This window comes from Chrysemys picta, chromosome 4 (genome assembly GCF_011386835.1).
Source record: "Chrysemys picta bellii isolate R12L10 chromosome 4, ASM1138683v2, whole genome shotgun sequence".
NCBI lineage: Eukaryota > Metazoa > Chordata > Testudines > Emydidae > Chrysemys > Chrysemys picta.
Window position 1 is genome coordinate 112808507 of NC_088794.1, and position 24063 is coordinate 112832569.

General features: G+C 48.4%; 3 protein-coding genes across 6 annotated transcripts in view; 1 reads left to right on the plus strand and 2 right to left on the minus strand.

Annotated features, from left to right (window-relative positions):
• The window catches only part of BBOF1 (basal body orientation factor 1), a 1057902-nt gene that overhangs the window by 412563 nt on the left and 621276 nt on the right, over positions 1–24063 (plus strand). The gene's annotated exons all lie outside the window — the stretch shown is intronic.
• Positions 1–24063, minus strand: part of SYNDIG1L (synapse differentiation inducing 1 like) — a 108891-nt gene that overhangs the window by 64372 nt on the left and 20456 nt on the right. The window contains exon 1 of one of the 3 annotated variants that reach the window (XM_065593361.1): positions 15665–15798. The exons of the other annotated variants lie outside the window; for them this stretch is intronic. The gene's annotated coding sequence lies outside the window, so the exon portion shown is untranslated. Of the gene's footprint in view, positions 1–15664; positions 15799–24063 lie in introns of those variants that run through there. 3 annotated transcript variants of the gene reach the window in all.
• On the minus strand, positions 7810–10491 carry LOC135983172 (myb/SANT-like DNA-binding domain-containing protein 2). The gene is made up of 2 exons (XM_065593359.1): positions 9556–10491; positions 7810–8430 (listed from the first exon to the last, which is right to left on the minus strand). Exons 1-2 carry the CDS (start codon positions 10103–10105, stop codon positions 7916–7918), a joined length of 1065 nt encoding a protein of 354 aa, XP_065449431.1. The 5' UTR covers positions 10106–10491; the 3' UTR covers positions 7810–7915.

A 24063-nucleotide genomic window follows, 5' to 3' on the forward strand; every position in this document is an offset into this window, starting at 1 on the left:
AGCTGTGCTCCTCAGAGGGCTGTAGCCGCCCACTCCACTCCTGCTGCGACTGCTCCACCCTCAGATACAAGCTCTCCTCTTCCCCTGGCTGGGACATCTGTGGGGGAATGGCAGGAGGGGGTTCAGATATCAGGGAGAGCCAGGCCAGCTCCTCAGACAGCAGAAACTACTGCACACCTCCGTCTATCCTAAGTACTTCAATGGGTTCCACCACTGTGGTATCTGAGTTCCTTGCCCCTGTAACCTCACCCCTGTGGTGAGGAAGGAAGTGCAATTACCCCATTTACAGGGGGGCCTGGAGACAGAGACCTACCCTGGGGGACACATACAGTCTGTTGCAGAACAGGGGATTGAACGCTGGTCACTACACTCCCAGTTTAGTGCCCTAACCACTTCCCGCTCCTCCAGGAGAGTGAAGCGACCAGCTCTTCTCTCTCTGCAGCAGACTGAGTGGGGATGGGAGCTGTGCTTACAGTGCCTCAGCTCCCACCTCCTGGCCCCTCCCTGCCCCGGTTAGGTTGGGAGGGAGGGATCTAATAGCCTGTTGCAGGATGAGCAGAGCTGGGAACTGCATGCCCATGGTCTAAGGAGCCGAGACAACTTCAAATTCAAGCTGCAATCTCTCCTGCCAGGGGTCAGGGAGAGAAGGGCCTATATATCCCTAGAGCTACCTATGGAGCTGAGAAGGTGGCTCAGGGAAGCCTTAAGCCCCCTTCTCCAGCCCTGTGCTGGTTCCTGATTGGGAAAGGAGCTCTGGACTCTTTTCCCTCCCACTCACCCCTCTGTGGCAGGTCCTGTGGAGAAGGAGAACTTTCAGCCCCTGCCCCCCCCCCCCAATGCCTCCTGCCTGGGTGAAGGGGCTAGGGATTTCCTTTTCACCCTCCCTAATTTCTGCTGCTCCTGGGAGGAAAGGGAGCCCCTAATCCTGCTCCCCTGTGGTGCTGCTCTTTGTCACTGAAAATGGGGAAGAGGCTCTGAGACTCCTCCCCCACTGTAGGACCAGCAGCTGCTAGAGAGACTAGGATAAGCCCAGCAGAGCGGGGTGAAGGCCCCGCACCTTCCCCCACTTAGTGCTCTGCTCTGTCACAGCTGTTGGCTCCCATGGAGCCCTGGCCCCTTTGAAGCTGGTCCCGGGTATCATTGACAAGTGGAGTTTCTGGCAGTCCCTTTTGTCCAAGGGATCCCTGAACATCCCCCACTGTGAGAGCTTTCTGATGAGTCCTTACAAGAAGGACATTTGATTTGGTGAACTGAAATCTCTGGTTTGGGAAGAAAGTCCTTGCATGTTAATCTCAGATAAGGATTTGGGCCCGTCTCCTCCTGCTCCGGCATCCGGCCAGCTGCCTGCTCTCCTCCGTGCCCGCCTTGAAGCCACTCACTGTCACATTCTCCCTGGGGCCCAAACACTCTGTTATGCTGTTTTGTGCTGGCCTCCTCTCCTGTTCCTTTCTCTGTTGGCTCATGGCTACAGCAGGAGCAGGGCCAGGTCTGCTGGCTGCGTTGCTGAGCAGAGGACCACAACATCCTATTTCACTCTTCAGTTCTTGCCCAACACATTCCAGGAGGGCTGGAGGGACCCAGAGCACTGAACAGTCACATGTATTTCCCTCCTCTGCTTGCGTTCATGCCCCCATTCATGCTCTGTGGGGCACAGAGAGGGGCTGTAACAACATAAGAGAGAGCCACTGTCAGAGCCCCAAAGGGAACCCAGAAGTCCTGTCTCCGAGATCTGTGCTTTAACTGCAGAACCATCCTTCCTCCACAGGACTTGCCTTCAACCTGGTGCTTCACAGTGCACCAGCAGCATGTAATGCATACACCTGGGTGTGACTTATTGCTGTGTTGCCAGAAAGCTTACAACAGAGATCCTTTCCACAAGAGAGGAGCTGCCTGGAAGTACACAAACCCATACTGGAACAATCACCTGTCCTGTGAAGAAACCCACTCCCCTAAGATATCCCCCAGGGTTTTTAGTTACCTGTCTTCAGACACAGCGCCTTCTGTCAGCAACCAGCCAGCTGGCCATGAAACCGACTGCTTGCAGCACTGATGCTGTCAATGGGGATAAAAAAAGCTGCAGATTTGCTGAAAGCAGAAAATGACTCAGAGGGTGAAACCATGAAAACCAAATGGAAAAATCTGCAGGTGACTCTTGCGAAGGGTCATTCCAAGTTGTGATGGGAGCGCTGCAGCTACCACAGGTGCACATGCTGGGATCAAGTAACAAAATTCAACACCCTTGTCTAAAGAGTTCATAGAATTGGCTCAAATGTGAAACCAATCCCCAAATCTTAGACTCCAGCACCCTGATAGGAACTAAACAAGTGCTGTCCAGCATTGCTGTTTGTAATGCACTTTAATTTCAGTGCTGGCATTTAAGCTTCTCCACCTCTATATGAAAACTGTATGAACCCGGGTGCATTATTTATTAAGGTTTTATAAATAAAATATTTTTATATAAATAAGTATTATTCAATATTTAGTCAGGCTTCGGTTCAGTTGATTTCTCCACCTACATAGAAGGCCTGCACTGCCACTTCTGCTAAGCAAATGATTTTTGTCAGTCCCTAGAGTTTCTCTACATCTGTAAAAACTTAAATCTCACTATGTTGGACTAATCTTGAATTCCCAGACATACCGTGTTGCCCTTCCAGGCATCCCAACAACAGTTTCCACCGCATGGAGTTAACACAACAGAAATCCAAAATCTCATGACACTGAAAGCTACCAACTAGCCCCAAACCCCTTCTGTTCTCAGATATCATCAGCTTTTCCTTGCTATTCAGAAGTGCAGAGCTCCACTAGATTCTATTTTGTTACCTTCCAAGATCAATAATCCATCAATAGTCCTGAATTGAGGTAGAACAGTGAATGTCTGCCTGGTACAACTAGTTCAAAGAGAACAGCTCCCTCCTCTTCACCATTGCCCCTCTCAGGTCCCACATCTCTCTCCCTCCTTTTTCCCCCCCTCTGTAGATTCCAAAAATCACAATTTTCTCTTTTCCTCACACTCACTCTTGTTCTGTTAATCTGTGCCCTCATGTCTTCATTTACTCCTTTCTCTCCTGCTCTTCTCTGTCTCCAAAGCCTCCCTTAAAATTCCTCACCCTCAATTTATCTTTTGTTGTACCTTGTTTGTTTTCATTTGCAAACCATAATAAAGACAAAATACCCAGCACTTGGGCAGTACAGTAGGAAGAGTTGCTTTCCCCGCTCCCCCACACTTTTATCAAATATATTTCATCTTCCCACCTCTCCCTTTTACAGAAGCCAGGACTGTGTGTCAGGCATGCACTGGCAGGCTTAGCATCACACCAGCAAAAGCACAAGGTGGGTAAAGATTGCAAACAAAGGAGATAGCTGAGCAGGGCCTATTCTCCTTTCAAGAGAATTAATGACAAAGATGAACCAGGTTAATACTTAGCTCTCATCCAGAGATCTCAAAGCACTTTACAACAGTGGGCTAGTCTCATTATCCCTATTTCATAGATGAGGAAACTGAGGCAGGTCAATACACCTTCATATTTTTTCTATGGAGAGACACAAAATATTGAACACATGTCCTAAGTCTAAGGTCTAATTATAAGGTCAAATATTGTTAAGGGGGGGGGGGGGGACTATGAAAAAACCACACGGAACTCCAATACCTAAATCACATGTGCCCCACAATAGGAATACTCCATTAACAGAACTGTTAGCTAGAGAATAGGGTCAACGACATCAAATTCGCATCTAAGCCTGGAATTCTTCTGCCTCCAGACTATGATGTCAAAGAACAGGGAAATAATCTGACTCACATTAGATGTGCCTGGGGAACGGAAACTGGGACCTCCATCACAGTCTGCAGCACGCAAGAGCAATGTCTGAGAAGAATTAGTGATGTGGAAGCAGACGGTGACATCAGCTCATCCAGTAATACCAGTGCTGGAGAAAGCTCTGGCATGGCAAGTGTCTGTGACAAGGGGCCTCTCATCATCATCCACAAATTCCAGAACAGAAACTCTTGAACTTTCAACTGATTCATTCAGTAGGTGCTGCTAAACGCTGATCAACACAATCCCTGACATGGGAGATGATTTTCTGTTCCTGCCGCGGGTGAACACCACACTGATCCTGGCTTGGCAATAACCACAGCAAGAGCCCATTTAGAGGCAGTCGCCTACTTACAGGCTAGTTCTGCACATCCTCATGTTAAATCACTACTTTTTACTGGTCTTTCCTGTTGATCTACCTGTGCCTGTTCTTTCAGCACCTGTGTCATTCTGGGTGAGCTCAGTAAATCAGAACAGGTACCCAGCTGTCAACTGAGCATTAGCGGTGTTAGAGGCTCTTTTGCAGTGGCATGAGCGGTTTCAACAAGATAATGAGAAATTAGGCAAGCGTTTATGGACAGATGCTCTTCCTTCTGAGAAGCACAGTGTTTGCTTCATTGTTTGGACAGATCTTTCTGCTAAGCTGTTGCTAGCTGGTATGGTGCTCTTTTGATGTGACGCACACCATTCATCTTCATGCAAGTTTCAAACTCATGCAATACAAACCGAAGTCCATTGTCACTTACTAGCTGCTCTGGCAGAACATGACTGCTGAACATTTATGCCTCTCACAGGCAGTACAGATTCAGATTCAGTAGATGTAGAAAAAATTTCCTGAGCTGGTCCATGAAATCACTGCACTCTCTTCATTCACCACCACCTAGAGACTCACTTCTACAACACCTACGAGAAATTAGCCTACAAGAAGATTTATTTATTGTATATATAAAATCAATGGCTTTGATGCACCATTGCACTAGCTGCGCTGAGTTACTGCATCGTTTTATTGTTGTCTCCCCGTTCTTCCCCTCCAACTCCTTTCTACTGCTTACATACTTTACTTCATTGTGTTATGTCTGAAATGAGACATAACACAGGTCTTTGGGGCTGGGATTGCATCTTCTTATTCCTATCATAAAAACTAATAAATACATAATAAAAGTCACTATCACACAGGACTCTGGCTGCTCTGAGTAAAACAATAGCTGCCAAAATCATGTGTACCTTCAAAGGATCAGTAGAATGCACATGAAGACACTGCCATGGATTGTTGGGCTACCACCACGGTTACAAGAGCAACAGTCCTGACATATTGCTCATAGCGTGACAAGTTACCATCATTTCCCCCTTCATCAATGGTGTGATCCAACCCAGGCGGTTACAATTACTTTAGGACAGAGGTTCTCAAACTGAGGGGCCACGCCCCACTTGGGGGGGAGGATTGTATTTGGGGGCATGAGAAGCTTTAGGATGGGGGGGGGGGGGGAAGAAAAAACCCACCTTATTGCGCACATTCGAGTGGTGGCTGCTAGCTGGGTGCCCAACACTTAAGGCAGCGCCACTTAGGGTGACCAGATGTCCCAATTTTATTGGCACAGTCCCAATTTTTGGGTCTCTCTTATATAGGCTCCTATTACCCTCCACCCCCTGTCCCGATTTTTTACACTTGCTGTCTGGTCACCCTAGCGCCACTGCCAGCTGCACCAGAGAAGTAAGGGTGGCAACACCGTACCAGGCCACCCTTACTTCTCTGCTGCTGCTGGTGGCAGCACTGCCTTCAGAGCTGGGCACCTGACCAGCAGCCACTGCTCTGCCTTAAGAACTGGCTAGCTGGAGAGCAGAGGCTACTGGCCGGGTGCCTGGGGGGAGCGGTAAACTACTACAGACACAAAGAAGGGTGGCATGATCAAATAAGTTTGAGAATCACTGCTCTAGGACAATATACTTTGCATACAGCATTCGGCAGGTATGTTATGAAGAAGGCACAGCAGCTCAGCCTAAAGTTAGTGAAATAAAAATGCAAAGATCCCATAATAGAGAGACAAGGTGGGTGAGGTAATACCCACCTTGCCTAATATCCTGGGACCAACGCAACTACAGCAACACGGCATAAGACCCCATTAGAGACACCCAGACTGAATTGAGAGTTCCAGCCATCTGAAATAACAGGGTGGGAGCTGGTCGGATGGGTATGTCTACACTACGGGATTAATCCGAATTTAGATAATTCGGATTTGAGAAACAGGTTGTATAAAGTCGAAATGAATGCGGCCACACTAGCACATTAATTCGGTGGTGTGCGTCCAAGTACTGGGGCTAGCGTCGATTTCTGCACCGTTGCACTGTGGGTAGCAATTCCATAGCTATCCCATAGTTCCCGCAGTCTCCCGCGCCCATTGGGATTGTGGGTTAAGATCCCAGTGCCTGATGGGACAAAAAACATCGTCGCAGGTGGTTCTGGGTACAGCCTCACTTCCTCCCTCCCTCCCTCCCTCCCTGCATGAAAGCAACGGACGGCAGACAACCATTTTCGCGCCTTTTTTCCTGGGTGGGTGAACACTGCAGACTCCATACCACGGCAAGCATGGAGCCCGCTGAGGTCAAGACAGCACTCATGAATATTGTAAACACCTCGCGCGTTCTCGTGGAGTTTATGCTGAGCCAGGACCAGAAAAACGAGGAGAGGAGGCAGCGGCAGCGCAGCGACAAGCATGATGAGGACATGGACACGGACACGGATACAGAATTCAGTGAAACCACAGGCCCCGGTGCTTTGGAGATCATGTTGTTAATGGGGCAGATTCTAAACATGGAACGCCGATTCTGGGCAAGGGAAACAAGCACAGACTGGTGGGACCGCATAGTGTTGCAGGTCTGGGACGATTCCCAGTGGCTGCGGAACTTTCGCATGCGTAAGGGCACTTTCATGGAACTTTGTGACTTGCTGTCCCCTGCCTTGAAACGCCAGAATACCAAGATGAGAGCAGCCCTCACAGTTGAGAAGCGCGTGGCGATAGCCCTGTGGAAGCTTGCAACGCCAGACAGCTACCGGTCAGTCGGGAATCAATTTGGAGTGGGAAAATCTACTGTGGGGGCTGCTGTGATGCAAGTAGCCAAAGCAATCACTCAGGTGCTGCTACGAAAGTTTGTGACTCTGGGAAATGTGCAGGCCATAGTGGATGGCTTTGCTGCAATGGGATTCCCTAACTGTGGTGGGGCGATAGACGGAACCCATATCCCTATCTTGGCACCGGAGCACCAAGCCACCGAGTACATAAACCGCAAGGGGTACTTTTCAATGGTGCTGCAAGCACTTGTGGATCACAAGGGACGTTTCACCAACATCAATGCGGGCTGGGCGGGAAGGGTTCATGACGCTCGCGTCTTCAGGAACACAACTCTGTTTAAAGGGCTGCAGCAAGGGACTTACTTTCCGGACCAGAAAATAACCGTTGGGGATGTTGAAATGCCCATAGTTATTCTTGGGGACCCAGCCTACCCCTTAATGCCATGGCTCATGAAGCCATACACAGGCAGCCTGGACAGGAGTCAGGAGCTGTTTAACTACAGGCTAAGCAAGTGCAGAATGGTGGTAGAATGTGCATTTGGCCGTTTAAAAGGCCGCTGGAGATCATTATTGACTCGCTCTGACCTCAGCCAAAGAAATCTCCCCATTGTTATTTCTGCTTGCTGTGTGCTCCACAATCTCTGTGAAAGTAAGGGGGAGACCTTTATGGCAGGGTGGGAGGCTGAGGCAAATCGCCTGGCTGCTGATTACGCGCAGCCAGACACCAGGGCGATTAGAAGAGCACACCATGAAGCGGTGTGCATCAGAGAAGCTTTAAAAACCAGTTTCATGGCTGGCCAGGCTACAGTGTGAAATATCTGTTTGTTTCTCCTTCATGAAAACCCGCCCCCTTTATTGACTGATTTTCTGTAAGGAACCCACCCTCCCCCTTCCCCCAGCTTTCTTTCAAACCAAATAAAGTCACTATCATTTAAAAATCATTTATTCTTTATTAATAGATTAGAAAAAGAGGGAGGGAACCCGGGTGGTATTTGGGAGGAGGATTACTGGGAAGGAAAAAGCCACAAAGAAAAGGTTAAAAAAATGACAGCCTTTTGCTTGGGCTGTCTACTGGGGTGGAATGGGAAGGTGTACGGAGCCTCCCCCCCCGCGTTCTTACACGTCTGGGTGAGGAGGATACGGAACATGGGGAGGGGGGAGGGTGGAACAGGGGCTGAAGCGGCAGTCTGTTTTCCAGCAGCCGTTCCTGAACCTCCACCAGACGCTGGAGCAGCCCCAGCGTTGCTTCCTTCATCCTCTGGTCTTCCTGACGCCACCTCTCATCTCGAGCGTCTCTCCTCTCCTCACGTTGGTCTCTCCTCTCCTCACGTTGGTCCCTCATGTCCTCACGTTGGTCCCTCCTCTCCTCACGTTCACTGACTTCTTTCCTATACTTTGAAACTGTTTCCTTCCACTCATTCAGATGAGCTCTGTCACTCCTGCTGGATTGCATAATTTCAGAAAACATCTCTTCTCGCGTCTTTTTTTTACGACGCCTTATCTGTGATAACCTTCGGGATGGAGGAGGGAGGCTTGAGGAATTTGCAGCTGCTGTAGGGAGGGGAAAAAAGAGAGAATTGTTTTAAAAGCTACATTTTGCAGAACAATGCTTATACTCTTTCACGGTGACCAACACTGTTCACATTACATAGCACATGTGATTTCTGTGCAAGGTCGCATTTTGCCTCTTAATGCTGAGTGCCTGTGGCTTTGCTGCTAGAGATCACAGGTCTGGGCAACAGAATTCTGCTTGCATGCGGCCATGGTAAGCCATTCTCTTACAGCTTCTGCGCCCTACTTTCCCACATACCAAGCATAGCTTGTAGAGTGCTGCAGAAGCCTGGCCAATCTCAGCCAGTTGGGGGGGGGGGGGGGGGGAGTGTGGTGGGGCTTGTCTGGGCAAGTAGAGTGCTGCGGTTTTTCTGTTAACATTCAGCAGCACCAGAAAACAAACTAACCACGGTACCCCTCCCCCCCACCGCGTGGCTGGTATCAGGGAAGATCCCTACAGGCACCAAACTAATCCCCCCCCCACCGCCGCCCCCCCCCCCTCGCCATGAATTCTCTGGGATGATCACAGTACCCCTCCCCCCACCGCGTGGCTGGTAACAGGGAAGATCCCTGCTAGCCAAACGCGAAAAACTCAGGGCCAATTTCCCATCTGCGCTTGGCTAACTGCAGGGAAGGATTTATTTTCCGCCACAGGCAAACAGCCCAGTAGGAACGGCCACCTCTGTCCCCTTAATTAAGTTCCCGTATTTCAACCAGGTTACCAGGAGTGATATCACTCTCCTGAGGATTACACAAGAAGATAAAGAACGGATGTTGCTTGAATGCCAGCAAACACCGGGACCATACGCTGCCAGGCTTTGTCAGGCAATGATACCAGATTACTTGCTGCAAGCATGGCGTGGTCAAGTGTCCTACCATGGAGGAGGGAATAAAGATGCACTGCCCAGAAACCTTCTGGCAAGGCTTTCGGAGTACCTCCAGGAGAGCTTCATTGAGATGTCCCTGGAGGATTTCCGCTCCATCCCCAGACACGTTAACAGACTTTTCCAATAGCTACAGACTTTTCCAGTAGCTGAACTGACCGCGAATGCAAAGTCAGGCAAAGTAATCATTAAAAACCGTTTGCTTTTAAAACAAGTTTTATATTTTAAAAGGTAAACTCACCTGAGGTGCCTTCCATGGGGTCAGAGTCTTGGGTACTGGCTTGGGAGGCTTGGGAGGCTTGGGAGGGTACTTCAGTCAGGGTGATAAAAAGATCCTGGCTGTTGGGGAGAATGGAGTGCTGTGTGCTCTCTGCAAGCTCATCCTCCTCCTCCTCCTCCTCCTCTACCCCATCGGCAGAATCCTCAGGCGTCGAGACTATCCCCGACCCAGAATCCACGAACACAGGTGGGTTAGTGGTGGCAGCCCCCCCTAGAATTGCATGCAGCTCGGCGTAGTAGCGGCATGTCCGCGGCTCTGACCCGGAGCGACCGTTTGCCTCCTTTGTTTTCTGATAGGCTTGTCTGAGTTCCTTGACTTTCACGCGGCACTGATCTGAGTCCCTATTGTGGCCTCTCTCCATCATGCCCTTGGAGATTTTTTCAAAAATTTTTGCATTTCGTCTTTTAGAACGAAGTTCTGCAAGCACTGAATCCTCTCCCCATACAGCGATCAGATCCAGTACCTCCCTCACGGTCCATGCTGGTGCTCTTTTTCGATTATCAGCCTGCATGGTTACCTGTGCTGATGAGGTATCTGTGGTCACCTGTGCTCTCCACGCTGTGCAAACAGGAAATGGAATTCAAATGTTCGCGGGGCTTTTCCTGTCTACCTGGCCAGTGCATCCGAGTTTAGATTGCTGTCCAGAGCGGTCACAATGATGCACTGTGGGATAGCTCCCGGAGGCCAATACCATCGAATTGCGGCCACACTAACCCTAATTCGAATTGTTAAAATCGATTTTGGCACTACTCCGCTCGTTGGGGTGGAGTACAGAAATCGATTTAAAGGGCCCTTTACATCGAATTAACTAGCGTCGTTGTGTGGACGGTTACAGGGTTAATTCGAATTAAAGCTGATAAATCCGAATTAAAGTCGTAGTGTAGACCAGGCCTTAGTGTCTGCTCATGTGGCCCAAGTCCAAAAATCAGAACAGCACAGCATCTGCTATGTCTGTATCTTCTCACCTTATCAGCTTTGTAGCTCAAGGACCGATCAGGACAAGACTGGGGAAAAGATCCATTTTTACTGTTGCCAGATGAAATGATGTACCCACAATAGTTCAATAATCCCTGAAAAAGAATGTACCTAACTCACATTTTCAGATACAGTGGCATCCACTGTGGCTTTGATGCCCATTGGTGTCAGCAACGTAGACCAAATGCCCTCTGGAACAAAGTTGATGCCAACCCAATATTTGTCACTATCGTTGGCAGCTCCTGGGATCTTTCCTTCCCTATGCCCACCCTAGAGCAGAACTGGTAAATTTCTGCCCGATAACTAAAAAGTAAAGAGATCTTCAATACAAGGGAAAGGCTATTGTTCTGCACATAGCACTGAATTTACAGTAATTATGGATTTACCCGTTTTGGTACTGTGACATTTTGGGATTCAACCCACACCAATAAGGGGCTGTGTCACTGCCTGCTCAGCCACTCTGGGTGCCTTCAGTGCTATGCAGCCATGGCTAACAGCCCTGACCCCAACAGGTCACACCCTGACTTCCACTGCCCAGTTACTGTTTGCAGAGTTAATCCAACACCTCCTAGTCCTGAATTTTTCCAAAATAGTCTGCCAATATGACAATCCGCTGAGGTTCTCAGAGCTGTGAGTTACTGTGTTCCCCTCAGCAAGAGTTTTTGCTACTGCTAAGCTGTGTGACAGCTCCCTGACACACCAGCTTGTCTGCCTTGTCAGCAAACTCTTCAGGACCCTGCCACTCCAAACCTGGCCTTGCAGGTAACAGCCAGTGAACTCATGCTCCCCAGAGACATCTCCCTGCAGCATCCAGCCCTTTCCTGGAACACACACAGACATAATTAAGTTCGTTGCTCTAGTAAAGAGACAATATGCTGCAGCTCATTATTTAACTGGGGCTTGACAAACACGTATTTTAATCACAGCCCTGAATTGGTTTACAGTGAAACAAGTTTATTTAACAAAAGGACATAGGATGAAGTGACACCAAGCACAGGGAACAAAGATCGAAAGGGTCACAGCAAACAAAAGCACACATATACTTCCAAGTCTAAAATTCAACTTCAGCAAGTTACAATCCTTGCCTAAGCAGGTTTCTCACCTAAACTCAGTTCCCAGAGACTTTGACCCCCTTGGCTGAAGGATACAATGTTCTGTGGTTCCAAGGGCTCTGGCCCCTTGAATTCCTCAAGTGATGGATAACTATGGGGTTCTCTCCCCCTTGGTTTTATAGCCTAGTCAATCTTTGAAATGTATTCATTGAAAAGTAAGCCCAGACCAGCTTCTCTCTCCTATTGGGGTGCAGACACCATGCTCTCTTTCCAAACTTCATAGACCCCCCTACAAGGGGCAGGAAGACTTCTGCTTGTTCTTCCCTTCTTGTTGACTTCCCATCCCCCTGCAGATTCATATGTAAATGGGGCTTCCATTGTTATGATTCCAAACTGCTTAATTTGATTTGCACTGGAAACAGGTAAATAGCTGCCTTCCCTCCTGTCTGGAAGAAAATCTGTTTCTCCTGGTGCTTGGTCACAGACTTTAAAGCAGTGGTTCTCAACCAGGGGTACACAGAGGTCTTCCAGGGGGTCCATCAACTCACCTAGTTTTACAATGGGCTACATAAAAAAGCACTAGTGAAGTCTGTACAAGTTAAATGTCATATAAGGACATGTTTATACTGCTCTATATACTATACACAAATGTAAGAACAATATTTATATTCAAATTGATTTGTTCTATAATTATATGGTAAAAATGAGTCAGCAGTTTTTCAGTAAGTGTGCTGTAACACTTTTGTATTTTTAGGTCTGATCTTGTAAGCAAATCGTTTTTACGTGAGGTGAAACTTGGGAGTATGCAAGACAAATCAGACTCCTGAAAGCGGTACAGTAATCTGAAAAGCTTGAGAGCCACTGCTTTAAAGCAGAACAACAACGAGTATCCATAATTCCTCATGTAGTGTTATCATTGTGAAATGTCTGTATTGTTAATCACCAGTATGTCATGAGCATTTGTAAAAGATTTTGCTTGATACACATTTACATTACAGTAATATTGTATACAATCAGTTGATTCAATTGTTTATCATTTGAGAATCAGCCTTCTAACCATAAAGACAGGGTCTACCTCCCCCGCTCGGTAGGTTGATGGCTTTATTTGCCTTGTCTGTAAATGTACCTTCTTTGGCCGCAGAGTGGTCGGACAAGCAAATACACATCCATTTGTCTAAGGCAGGCTGTGTATATGTATTGCTTACCAAACACATTTTAAGAACCTAATTCTAGCACATATCCATAACTCTTTGTACATACCACATACATACATCACGCGGGAATATTAATGATCAGTGAGTTATATTAATTTCCACCTTTTGAATATATATAATGACAACAGTGTGTGAGGTGCAGCGAGTATGTCAGGCCTCACAAGAGTTGCTGAAACAGAGTAATGAACCACCAATGGGCCTCTGTGTCACAGGTACCTTCTTCCTTTTTTAAAACCTCAAGCAGAATCAGAGATGATCATTCACCATATGTGGCTATAACCAAACTCATTCTGCCTCTTCAGGAAAGACACAGCAGTCCCTCTGGTTGATCAAACAGTTCTCTTGCTGGAGCACTGGATTTATTATAGGCCATTTGACAAATCAAACCAAACAAAAAACATAAGCCCTATGATGGACCCTTATATCATGGGTCACAGACAACAATTATACTAAGGAACAAGAATAACTCAGCACAAACAGCAAGAGCATGCTTCCCCCAGCTATCTGCTCTAGTGTCCTTATTCAGAGACGCCTTGCTGGTCTCTGCACTTCTCCTTCAGCCCTGCTTGAGCAAAGTCAGTACATTACATAGCCCTAGTTGGCAAGATATCCCGGTTACCTGCCAAAAAAAACCCATGGATCCTGGATGAACCACTGTAGTAGCAGCAGAGATGCTGAAGGCTGGGGCCAGGTTAAGGTGGGTGTTGTCAGTCCAGAAGGAGTCCACTCTGGATGCTGAAGGGCCAATACACTCCATCACAGAGACAAGCAATGGCTTGACTAGATCCACTTTGACCTTTGGTCTGATGACTGCTCCCTTTAGTGATGCCTTTCATGTTCTCTACCTCAGGGGTTCTCAACCTTTTTCTCTCTGAGGCCTCCTCGTTATGCTATAAAAACTCCAGGGCCCAGCAGGGACAGGGAGGGACTCAGGCCTCTGGGTTGGGGGGGAGGGGCAGGGCCTTGGGCATAGGCATAGTTTGACTTCTATTTTGGGAGGGGGGGGGGGGGGGGAGACCAGGGCCAGCTGGGCTCAGGCCAGCTCTGCACAGCGGGGGTCAGCAAGGTAGCGCCACCTCCACCCCCTGACTCACCTTAGCAGGCCACCCAGCCTGTCTGGGGTGTGTGAGGATGCAACCAAAAATATAACTCAAAGGGGAGACTCAGTTCAAAAAGTTTGAAAACCACCCAGGGTGCAGGGAGCACGTATCCAAGGGCTGTGTGCAGGCAACCCCGCTGCTCCCAGCATCAGCCTGGGAGGTGCCCTGGTGACCGGGAGGGGGAGCAGCGCACCAGGGATGCCCCACTGCTCCCAGCTTCAGTGGGAGGTGGGAGTGCCAGGGCTACCCCCTTCAGTCCTGTGCTACTCCCAGCTTCAGACTGGGCGGAGGGGCACCGAAGCTGCCGGCTTCTGCCCCACGCTGCTGCTGGCTTCAGCCTGGGGGTGGGGGTGCAGGTGGGGGGGCACCAGGGCTTAGGGTGACCAGATGTCCTGATTTCATAGGGACAATCCTGATTTTTGGGTCTTTTTCTTATATAGGCTCCTATTACCCCCCACCCCCTGTCCCAATTTTTCACACTTGATGTCTGGTCACCCTACCAGGGCTCCCAGCTTTAGCCCCATGCCACCCCTGGCTTCTGCTCTGTGCCGCTGCCAGCATCAGGCAGGGAGGGAAGGCGTCCTCTCCCCCCCTGGCTTCAGCCCTACCACTCAGAGCTTCAGCGAGGGGGAGGAGGAGAAAGGCGCTAGAGCTTCCAGCTTCTGCCCCTTACCGCGCTGCTGATGGCTTCCACAGTTGAGAACTGCTGCTCTACCTAACAAGAGCATGTGATCAGTTAGGCTTGTTTGTGTTTTTCTGGTTATTTCTGCCAGATCTTTTCAAGCCACAATTGACCCAGCAGGGATGGATAGTCACCCTCCCCCAGAAAAAGTAGCCATCTAACCATTTGTCCATGGACACCCGCGTGTCCACTGATCACCCCATACCTATCTGCCACACAGCTTTAGCAGAGGAAGGTGATGCCGTTTGGTAAGATTTGACATCTGATGCAAGTGATACCATGCCTCCCATATCTACTTCCCTTTAAAGCAGTTATCCTCATCCAGAATCCTTGAGAAGATCCTGAGACAAGGAGCATAGGCAGCGGCGCATTATCGCCTAGGCCGGCAAATTTGTTCTTGCCCCCTCCCCAAATCCCCGGCCCGCCTCCTCCCCCAGGCGTGCCGCGCTTCCCTCCTTCCACCTCCCTCCCAGGCTTGCCGCGCTGGGAGGGAAGGAAAAGCGAGTGGCAGCGCGCTTGGAGGAGGTGGACCAGAGGTGAGCTAGGGCCCGCGGGCACAGGAAGTAATGGGGGGCCAGGAATTGCTCCCCAGGCCACCCCAGCTCACCTCTGCTCCACCGCCATCCCCCAAGCGTGCCACAACTCCCCTTCTCCCTCCCTGGCTTACCGCAGGGGAGCGGAGGTGAGCTGGTGGCGGCGGCAATTTTTCGATGGCCTAGGGGCGGCAAATTTGTTAATCCGCCCCTGAGCATAGGTAAGGCCATTTCTTCATCTATCTTCTTCCTACCTCTGTGGCAGGGAACGCAGGCCCATTTTCTTGACATGCCTCATTGGCTGTTTCCCTGTCTCTCAACCCACATGTTCAGGTACCACGTCTTCCTACAGCCATTTCCTTCTGTTGCAGGAGCATTGAGTGGGTCTCTTTTTTTTTTTAAAACCACTCTTTTGGCACACCAGAGCTTTACTTCAACATGTTGCTTCTGAAGGACTCGTCTGGCCACCTGTGTAACATTTGCAATGGCAGCTTGTAGCAAAGCAATGACTCACCATTGCAGCACCTCCTGGTGATCATCCTGGGAATTAGCTCTTTCAGCACTCAGAGCATCTCCTGCTGGCCCGTGTCTGGCCTGCCTCAGGCCCCATGTCCCTCCTAGACCCCGGTGCCCTTTACCTTGGGGTTCTGCCCCCACAGTAACCCCACACTCTGGGTCTCCCCTCCCAGGGGAACCCCCCAACCCTCTATCCGCACCTTGCCTCAGTGGCTACTGCCAGTCATCATCTAGCCCCCATTCACTGGGGCAGACTACACCGTAATGGCCACTCATCATTGGCAAGGGGGTTTGGACCAGCTGCCTCTACCTAACCCCAGGCTGCACTTCTGCAACCTCAGTACCTGGCTTGGCCTTTAACAAGGCCTGCAGCCTAGGGGTTTACCAGGCTAGAGCTTCCCAGCTTCTTTTGCCTTTCCCCAGCACTGCTCTGCTCTGCTCCCAGTACTCTGAGATCCCAGGCAATCAGGTCCTTCTCTCTCCACAGCTAGAGAAAGAGAGTCTGTAGTGCCTAGCCTCCACCCCTCTTATCAGGGCCAGCTGGGCCCTGATTGAGCTGGCCACACCTGTGGTCAGCTATTCAGTCAGCTTCCCACAGCTGTTCTCACTCCTCTTATTTCAGGAGCGGGGTAACCACCCCGCTACACAGCTGCTATGTCCTCTTCTTAGAGAGTCTAAATTCTTTGTTTCCTCCTTTCTTTCTCAGTCAGAAGGTTCACATACCTCACTCCCTAGTCTCAGAAGCCCATAAATGCAATGATCAATTTGCTAGGCTGCTCTCAGCAGTGGGATTAGAGACGTCACAAACCACCAGTTTTCTGCTGACCGCTTCTCCCAGTTTGTCCGTAAATCCACAACAGCAAGATCCTGATTTCATCTCTCCTTGCCGCTCAACCTTAGACAACAGCTTGGGATTTATTATGCTAGGGCTTGTGCTCCAAAGCATGAGGATGTTACTGTTATCAGCAGCTGACAAGCCATCAAGAAAACATTGCTGTCAAGCTGACAAACCAGCAGTAAACAGTTCTCCAAACTCCTGTTAGCCTGTAAGCAGCAGGAGGAATGCAGCTCAAGTCAGGCAGAAACTGCGGGACTCTCTTTCCCTCCTCGGGGACAGTGCCCCTGCCCCAGCTATGTGACACTGGTGCTTTGAGGAGGAAAATACACTTTTAATATTCATTATTATTATTTTTATTTATTTCTACAGGTTGAAGGAAGCCCTGCCCCCAAAGAGCTTACACTCTAATGACAGATGTGAAGCCACAAGGGTAACGAGCAGTAAAGATAGGGTGTGGAACTGGATTCTTGTTCAAGATGAAACAGGCACCCTGGGGATAAAGCTCTGAGGAAGTCTTGCTATTGGTTTCACTAAGGGTATCTGATTGGCTCAAATAGCCTCTTAGGTTAGACCTACACTGCAGCTGGGAGTGAGTGTCCCAGCCTGGTATAGACTTGAACTAGCAAGGGCTGGAGCTAGCATGCTAAAAGTAGCAGCATGGATGTTGCTGCCCGGGCTAGAGCTTGGGCTCTCAAGCCCACCTGACTCTGAGGCTGGAGAGCCTGAGCTCCAGCCAGAGCTGCAATATCCACACTGCTATTGCTAGTGTGCTAGCTGGAGCCCTGCTAGCATGAAGAGGCTCCTGCCCTTAGAAACACAAGAGGAGAGCAATGGTCGTATCACATCAGAGCAGTACTCCATCTGGCCCAGGCCCTGTCTCTGAAAGTAACTCGTACCAAATGCTTCAAAGGATGTGCAAGAACTCTGCAGTTGGCAGTTATGGAATAACTGCTATGGGCTGTTTTCTTCATAACCCCAATAGTTAGAGGCTGGCTTATGAACCGAAGTCTAGGGGTTTATAAAAAAAAGAAAAAAATTACCATTATAACTCTGGATATTCTTGTTAACCAGATAAATCCAACCCTTTTTTTAATCCTGCCAAGCTCCTGGACTCAGTGATATCATGTGGCAGTGAGTCCCTTAGGTTCATTATCAGTTGCATGAAAAAGTATTTGCTTGTATCCATTTTATATTTGTTACCTTTCAATTCCCTTGACTGTCCCCTTGTTCTTTTATGATCAGAAAGAGAGAATAGAAGTTCATGATCCGCCTTCTCTATAACATTCATTATTTTGGAAACTTTTATCATGTCCCCTCTTGTTGGCTCTTCTGCAAGGTAAGCAGTCCCCATCTTGTGCATTCTCCGATGCTGTTATGGTTGATTAAGTAACCTTCATGCAGAATGTAAGGATTTTAATTACCTCACTTTTAACATGAGTGTCTCTTTGACTAGCTTCCTCATTTTCTTTTTTAAATCTCCCTTTCTAAAATTTAGTGCCACAGTTTTTGGCACAATCCCTCTCCTGAGGACACTGAATGTCATTGAATTGTGGTCACTGTTACTTAGTGACTCAGCTAAAGTTACTTCTTGAACCAATTCTTGTATGTAAGTCATTTAGGACTAATAGACTTAGAATAGGACTTAGAATAGCAACTCCCTTTGTGTGCTCTAGAAAGGGCTGTTTCAGAAAGCAATTGTTTAAGATGTCAGGTAGGAGGGACCTTCACACATAAATTATATCAATACATAAAATCTTTAAAAAAAAAAAAAACTGTCTCTTGTTGGGGATTCTCTCCTTTAGATCAAGTCCCCAGCGGTGGATCAGGCGGGAAGAGGGTCTTTGGATCTCAATGGCTGTGAAAGTGGATGAAGGCTGCAGCAAGTTGGAGCTCTTCAGTTGTCTCAGACTTACTCTGCCACTGGGCCCCAAATTTCCACCTTGTCATGATCCCCACTTTAAAAGAAATCACATGCAGGCTTCGGTGGTTCCAGGCTCGGACTCCTGAGTCATCTCAGGCTCAGGTCCCATATGTAAATCTGTGGTAGAGATCATCCTTGAATCGAGATCACCGATGATAATCTCCTTTCAGTGATGGTCAGTCCTCCTTCCTTCAGGTCCATCTTCTGTGGGACAAGCCTGCTTACTGTTGTTTTGCTAGGGGTTTCCACTGGAATTTAACCCAGCACATAGAGGATATTTTCCCTTGCCATCCTATGAACATTTCCATCATTAGATCTGGCCGAGGGTGCTTTGGTATTAAATAGCTCTGTTCACTCTAACAATATGTCACAAGGAAATAAGCGAGGGGAAGGGGAACTGCTCGAGTCCATCTAGTGACTCAAATAGCTACCATGGCCAGGTATTAAAGGCCACAATTCTTAGCATTTCACTCTCTCCTCTCAAAAAATCTTTCTTCCCCACCAGGCCTCTTGGTGAAGTGCCCAGAGGTATTAAAGGGACCCGGGATAATGTATGACTGTCCATCTGTATCAACCCTTCAGATGAAATTTCATCCCAGAAATCAGGAACTGATGATTCTCAAAAATGAGATTTTGTTCAGCCTGGTGTTCCCTTTGAGTCAGTGTCAGTAGCATTAGTCAGACCAGAGAGAAAGCCTGACTTTCTGAGTGCTTCTGTAGGCGGGCTGGGGGTCAGCAAAATCCTGCCTCTTTAATGGAAAATGAAACCAGCTAATCTACTATGGTAACCCCCATTCAAATCCAAAGCCTGTCATTAGTGAAGAGCTGAGAGGTCACTGGGAACTCGGTCTGATATTTACACTTCGGTTTGGTTAATTTCCCTGTTGTTCAGTCAGAAGATTCTAAAATAAACCCACTTTTAATTAATTTAACCCTTATTCAAAAAGACATTTTGGAAACAGATGAGCAATCAGAATCACATGTATGGAAATCTTTATGTATTCCTCCTCGTTGGCTATCTCTGGGTACAGTGGCAGGGTAGACACCCTTACAGAGTACAGAACAGTACTACATTTCAGAGTGCTCTTTTTGTGCTGTTTATTGTTGCCTCTGAGCAAGATCAGATATTAAACACTTGCTTGCCAAGAACTTGATCCTGCTCCCATTAAAGTCAACGGCAATGCTCCCATTGAATCCAGTGGTTCAGGATCGGGATTTTTAGGCTGATACTTTATTTCACGGAGGAAAGGTGTTGGCTTTCCCCAATGCTAATTCAGCTACCATCGATCAGAGAGAAATGGTTCCAGTTTTCAGTCCTGAAGTCAAGAGTTTAAAGGATGAGAGAAAAATCACATACCACTGTCTACCAATTAAATAATAAAGAGCAGCATTTTTAATGTTATGACCTGGATTAACAGGCTTTTATTTTTCCATTGGTAAAATTGAGAAGCTGGAGAATTCTTTGCTGAAAATTGTTTCCAAATTAACTGGTGAATCTATGAATGTTAATCTTTAAATTACATTAAGTTCTTTTGATTTAGAGAGTTTTTTAATTGGCACTATTTTAACAAGCAGTGAGGGGTTGACAAATTTAATAGTGGAATAACTGTTTCGCTGTGATGCCACTGATTGCCTTTCCGTATTCTTGGTCTTTTTTACATTATACGTGGAACTTTGGTGTTTACTTTTCATGGAAGGTGCTCAGATATCCTGGTGATGGGCTACCCAGATAAATAGATAGATAATCTAATGTCTGATAGCTGGTTACAGTGCTAGTGAAAGGGACTCTCCGCTGTTCCATTTGTACTTTCTTTTTTGACATTAAGTGTCAATATTTGAACTTTAACAGAAGAAACTTGCTATAGAGAAATCAGTGTCAGAGCTGGTGTTAGCACTCAGAAGTTCCTAGCTCCCAGCCCAGTGCTCAGACTCCTATGTCACAGCACCGTTTGGGAGTCCATGAATATCTTCCTGACCTGGACAAAGGGCTAGGCATTTCTGCAGTTTGCTCTCACTACCAGGAAGACAAAGGGCTCTGGGATAGCTGGATTTTGATCTCCTTTTGGGCAGTTTTATGGCTCCCGTAAGACGCTCGACAGGTTCCATCAAACTCCTCAGAGAAGAATTATTGTTATTAGGTAAGTGCCAACAACATGCTGGACACTGTACATGATACAGAAGGAGACAGTCACTGCTCCAAAGGGCTTATAGTCTAAAAGGTGAAACTAAGAAGCCAGGCCACCTGGCAGGAGCAACAGGAGGAGTAACATGGAGGGAGCCCAGGATAAAGTGTAGAAGATAAGATTGACAAAGTCATTTCAGTGATACAGAGGGATTTGTGGAAATGGCTCTCCTACCCTCATCACGTGATGATTCCATGTTGCCAGAGTTACACAAATAATGAGGGACATGAAAGGACAGAAAAGCTAGTCGAATCCCTGCTGTTCTTTCTTCCAGGAATGTTCTGTCACAGTACAGAGTCAGCACCCCGGTGACTCGGGGTCAGGGTGAATAGTGCAGAGGGTTAGCAATAAGGTGTGAGGGAAAAGGAAACGAGGCCTGATTTGGGCTGCTTTGAACACTAATGAGCTCTGAAATCTCTGGTGACTAATAGCGCTGTCCCCAATTCTATCTTTAGCTTTGCTGCTGTGTATTTGAATGAGGCTGAGAGAGGATGAACGCTGCTGGAATTCAGAACTGGGAGATGAGCAGTAGGGATAGCACCGGCCTCTCACAGAGCTACAGTCAGACCCCTTTGGTCTGCAAATCAGGTCATCTGTCCAAACGAGAGTGGACCTGCCCTTGCTCCCTGCCAGGTCACCATGTGAATTTTGGGGGTACCCTGCAAGATTAACCTCAGGGGGCTTCTCCTGGCTTATTTTAAATCAAAGCGGTTAGGGAGATTCTCTGCCCTGCCAGATGCCTCCTCTGTCCCTGTAGCAGAAGTTGAGCCCAGTTGCTTGCATTAGGGTCTGTGCGTTGGTTGCCAGCATTTGAACACTTTTTCACTGGCCAAGTCTCTCTGTGTGCTGGGGTTTCTAGGGATCCGGTAGCAAGAGAACTGGGGCATGGGCAGGGGGAAACGGGCTCTATGGTGAAGTTTACCTAGTTTTCTGTCACTTAGCCTAATTAGTTACCACCCAAATCAAGAGTAGCCACCATGAGACGCCTAATGGTCTCGGAGGCTATCCGTTGGTCCCGGGACATTTACATCGAGCACATCACCGGCCACCGCCAATACCAAGAGTGAGCCGGGGAGACCTCGTGCACCCACACACACCCCCTGCTGGACCCTATCCCCTGAGCCCTAAACCCACCAAACCTAGCTGAATCCCGCCACGTGAGGGTCACCCCATCCCCATTACCCAACCCGCTTACTTATACCCATGACTGTCTCTACCTCCCGTATGGGTGATAGACCCTCACCGTTTATCGACTGTGTCCTGATCCCGCCCACCGGTTACCCACCCCTCATTGGGGACATTGCAGTATGTATATACTATGTGTGCTGCCCAGCCCCAAAACACCAACATACCCCCATACTCTGTATGTTACCCCCAATGACCAATAACTAATGCTTCAAATTTCTGTATCGTTTATTTCTTTTAAATATTCTCTAATAAAATTTAACCTGGGGTAAGTGCTCCAAATAGTCATTCTCTCCACTCCATTCCTCAAATGTATGGAGATACAGGAATCTACCAAGGAAGGGCAAGTAAAGAGCGGAGCAGAATGAATTACAGTCACTAATCGAAAATGGAGATTTTTTCGTGTATCGTATTCTTCTCTCTCCTCCCATCTTTGACATGTTCTCTCCATCTCCACATCACTTGCTGACTGTGCTGTTCTCTTTTTTGGCTTGATCCCTCCCAGTGTCCCACTCTCTCTTCCAGTCCCATATTTTTTCCTCCCCTGCCTCTGCCTGAAGTTTCCCCTCTATTTGTTCTGTGCCCACATCGCTGTAGTACTGAGGTGACCAATACAACAGCCAATGCTGTCTGGTGACAGTCCCTCTTCTCTGCTCCTCCCTCAAGCATAAGTGTGACTTACAGGAGATGTAGGGAACAACGAAGCGGGGTAGCTCTTGTTGGGCATGGGGAGTGGCCCAGACAGCCAAAGTGCTTTCAGGGGCTCTGTTTGACTGGGCTGGATCCCGATCATGGGGCAGCAGGCTGTTCCCACTGTTCTGCTTTTGCTATCTTGTACTACGCTGGGTTTTCCAGTGAAGTCAGCTGAGCTCTTCACAGCAGGTGGCCCCAAGCTCTGGGGCTGGTGCGAACACTCCGGCTTTCGTAGATGGCTAATTCGGGAATAGTTCTGCTGGCCTTGATATAACCCTTCAGGGAACCCCAAACTCTTCCTCCCCTCTCCATGAATGCCGCTGCACCTGTGTGTGCCCGTGCTGCTAGCTCTTGTGGTGAAAGCCTATGCTGGCAGCTCAGGAGACTGCTGAGCTCCAGGCTGCTGCTAGAATTCCTTCACAGCAGTCCTTGTACCATGGATGGAACCCCAGAGAGCAACTCCACAGTGCTAAACTGCTGCAGAGTCCCCTCCCATCCAACAGCTTGGGCAATGCCTGGCCATATGTAAGCGGGGGAATGGTCCCACTATTGTGGGGAACTTTCCCGGCTTATACACTACCCCGGTGGAATTGGCTAGCAAAAGGACATGAGTCCTTGCTCCCACTCCCTTTACCCAGTGGCCTGCCTGACCTCGAGGGCTCCCCTTCCACTCTCCTGTGTGACAGAGTCCGGCCCAGGATTCCTGGAGGACTTGACCGCCAATTTTGTCATGATCACTTAGGACAGGGGCTAGAGTGTCCCAACTCTGGGTGCTCTCTCCGCTCTGGACCCTTCCCTGACCCACTGATCTGTGAATATAGTTCCAAGCAAATACAATTTATTTGACCTAGAGCGACCTAGACAAATTGGAGGATTGGGCCAAAAGAAATCTGATGAGGTTCAATAAGGACAAGTGCAGAGTCCTCCACTTAGGAAAGAAGAATCCCATGCACCGCTACAGGCCTGGGACCGACTGGCTAAGTAGCAGTTCTGCAGAAAAGGACCTAGGGATTACAGTGGATGAGAAGCTGGATATGAGTCAGCAGTGTGCCCTTGTTACCAAGAAGGCCAATGGCATATTGGGCTGTATTAGTAGGAGCATTGCCAGCAGATTGAGGGAAGTGATTATTCCCCTCTATTCGACACTGGTGAGGCCACACCTGGAGTATTGCGTCAAGTTTTGGTCCCCACATTACAGAAGGGATGTGGACAAATTGGAGAGAGTCCAGAGGAGGGCAGCGAAAATGAGTAGGGGGCTGGGGCACATGACTTACGAGGAGAGGCTGAGGGAACTGGGCTTATTTAGTCTGCAGAAGAGAAGGGTGAGGGGGGATTTGATAGCAGCCTTCAACTACCTGAAGGGGGTTCCAAAGAGGATGGAGCTAGGCTGTTCTCAGTGGTGGCAGATGACAGAACAAGAAGCAATGGTCTCAAGTTGCAGTGGGGGAGGTCTAGATTGGATATTAGGAAACACTGTTTCACTAGGAGGGTGGTGAAGCACTGGAATGAGTTACCTAGGGAGGTGGTAGAATCTCCATCCTTAGAGGTTTTTAAGGTCCAGCTTGACAAAGTGTTGA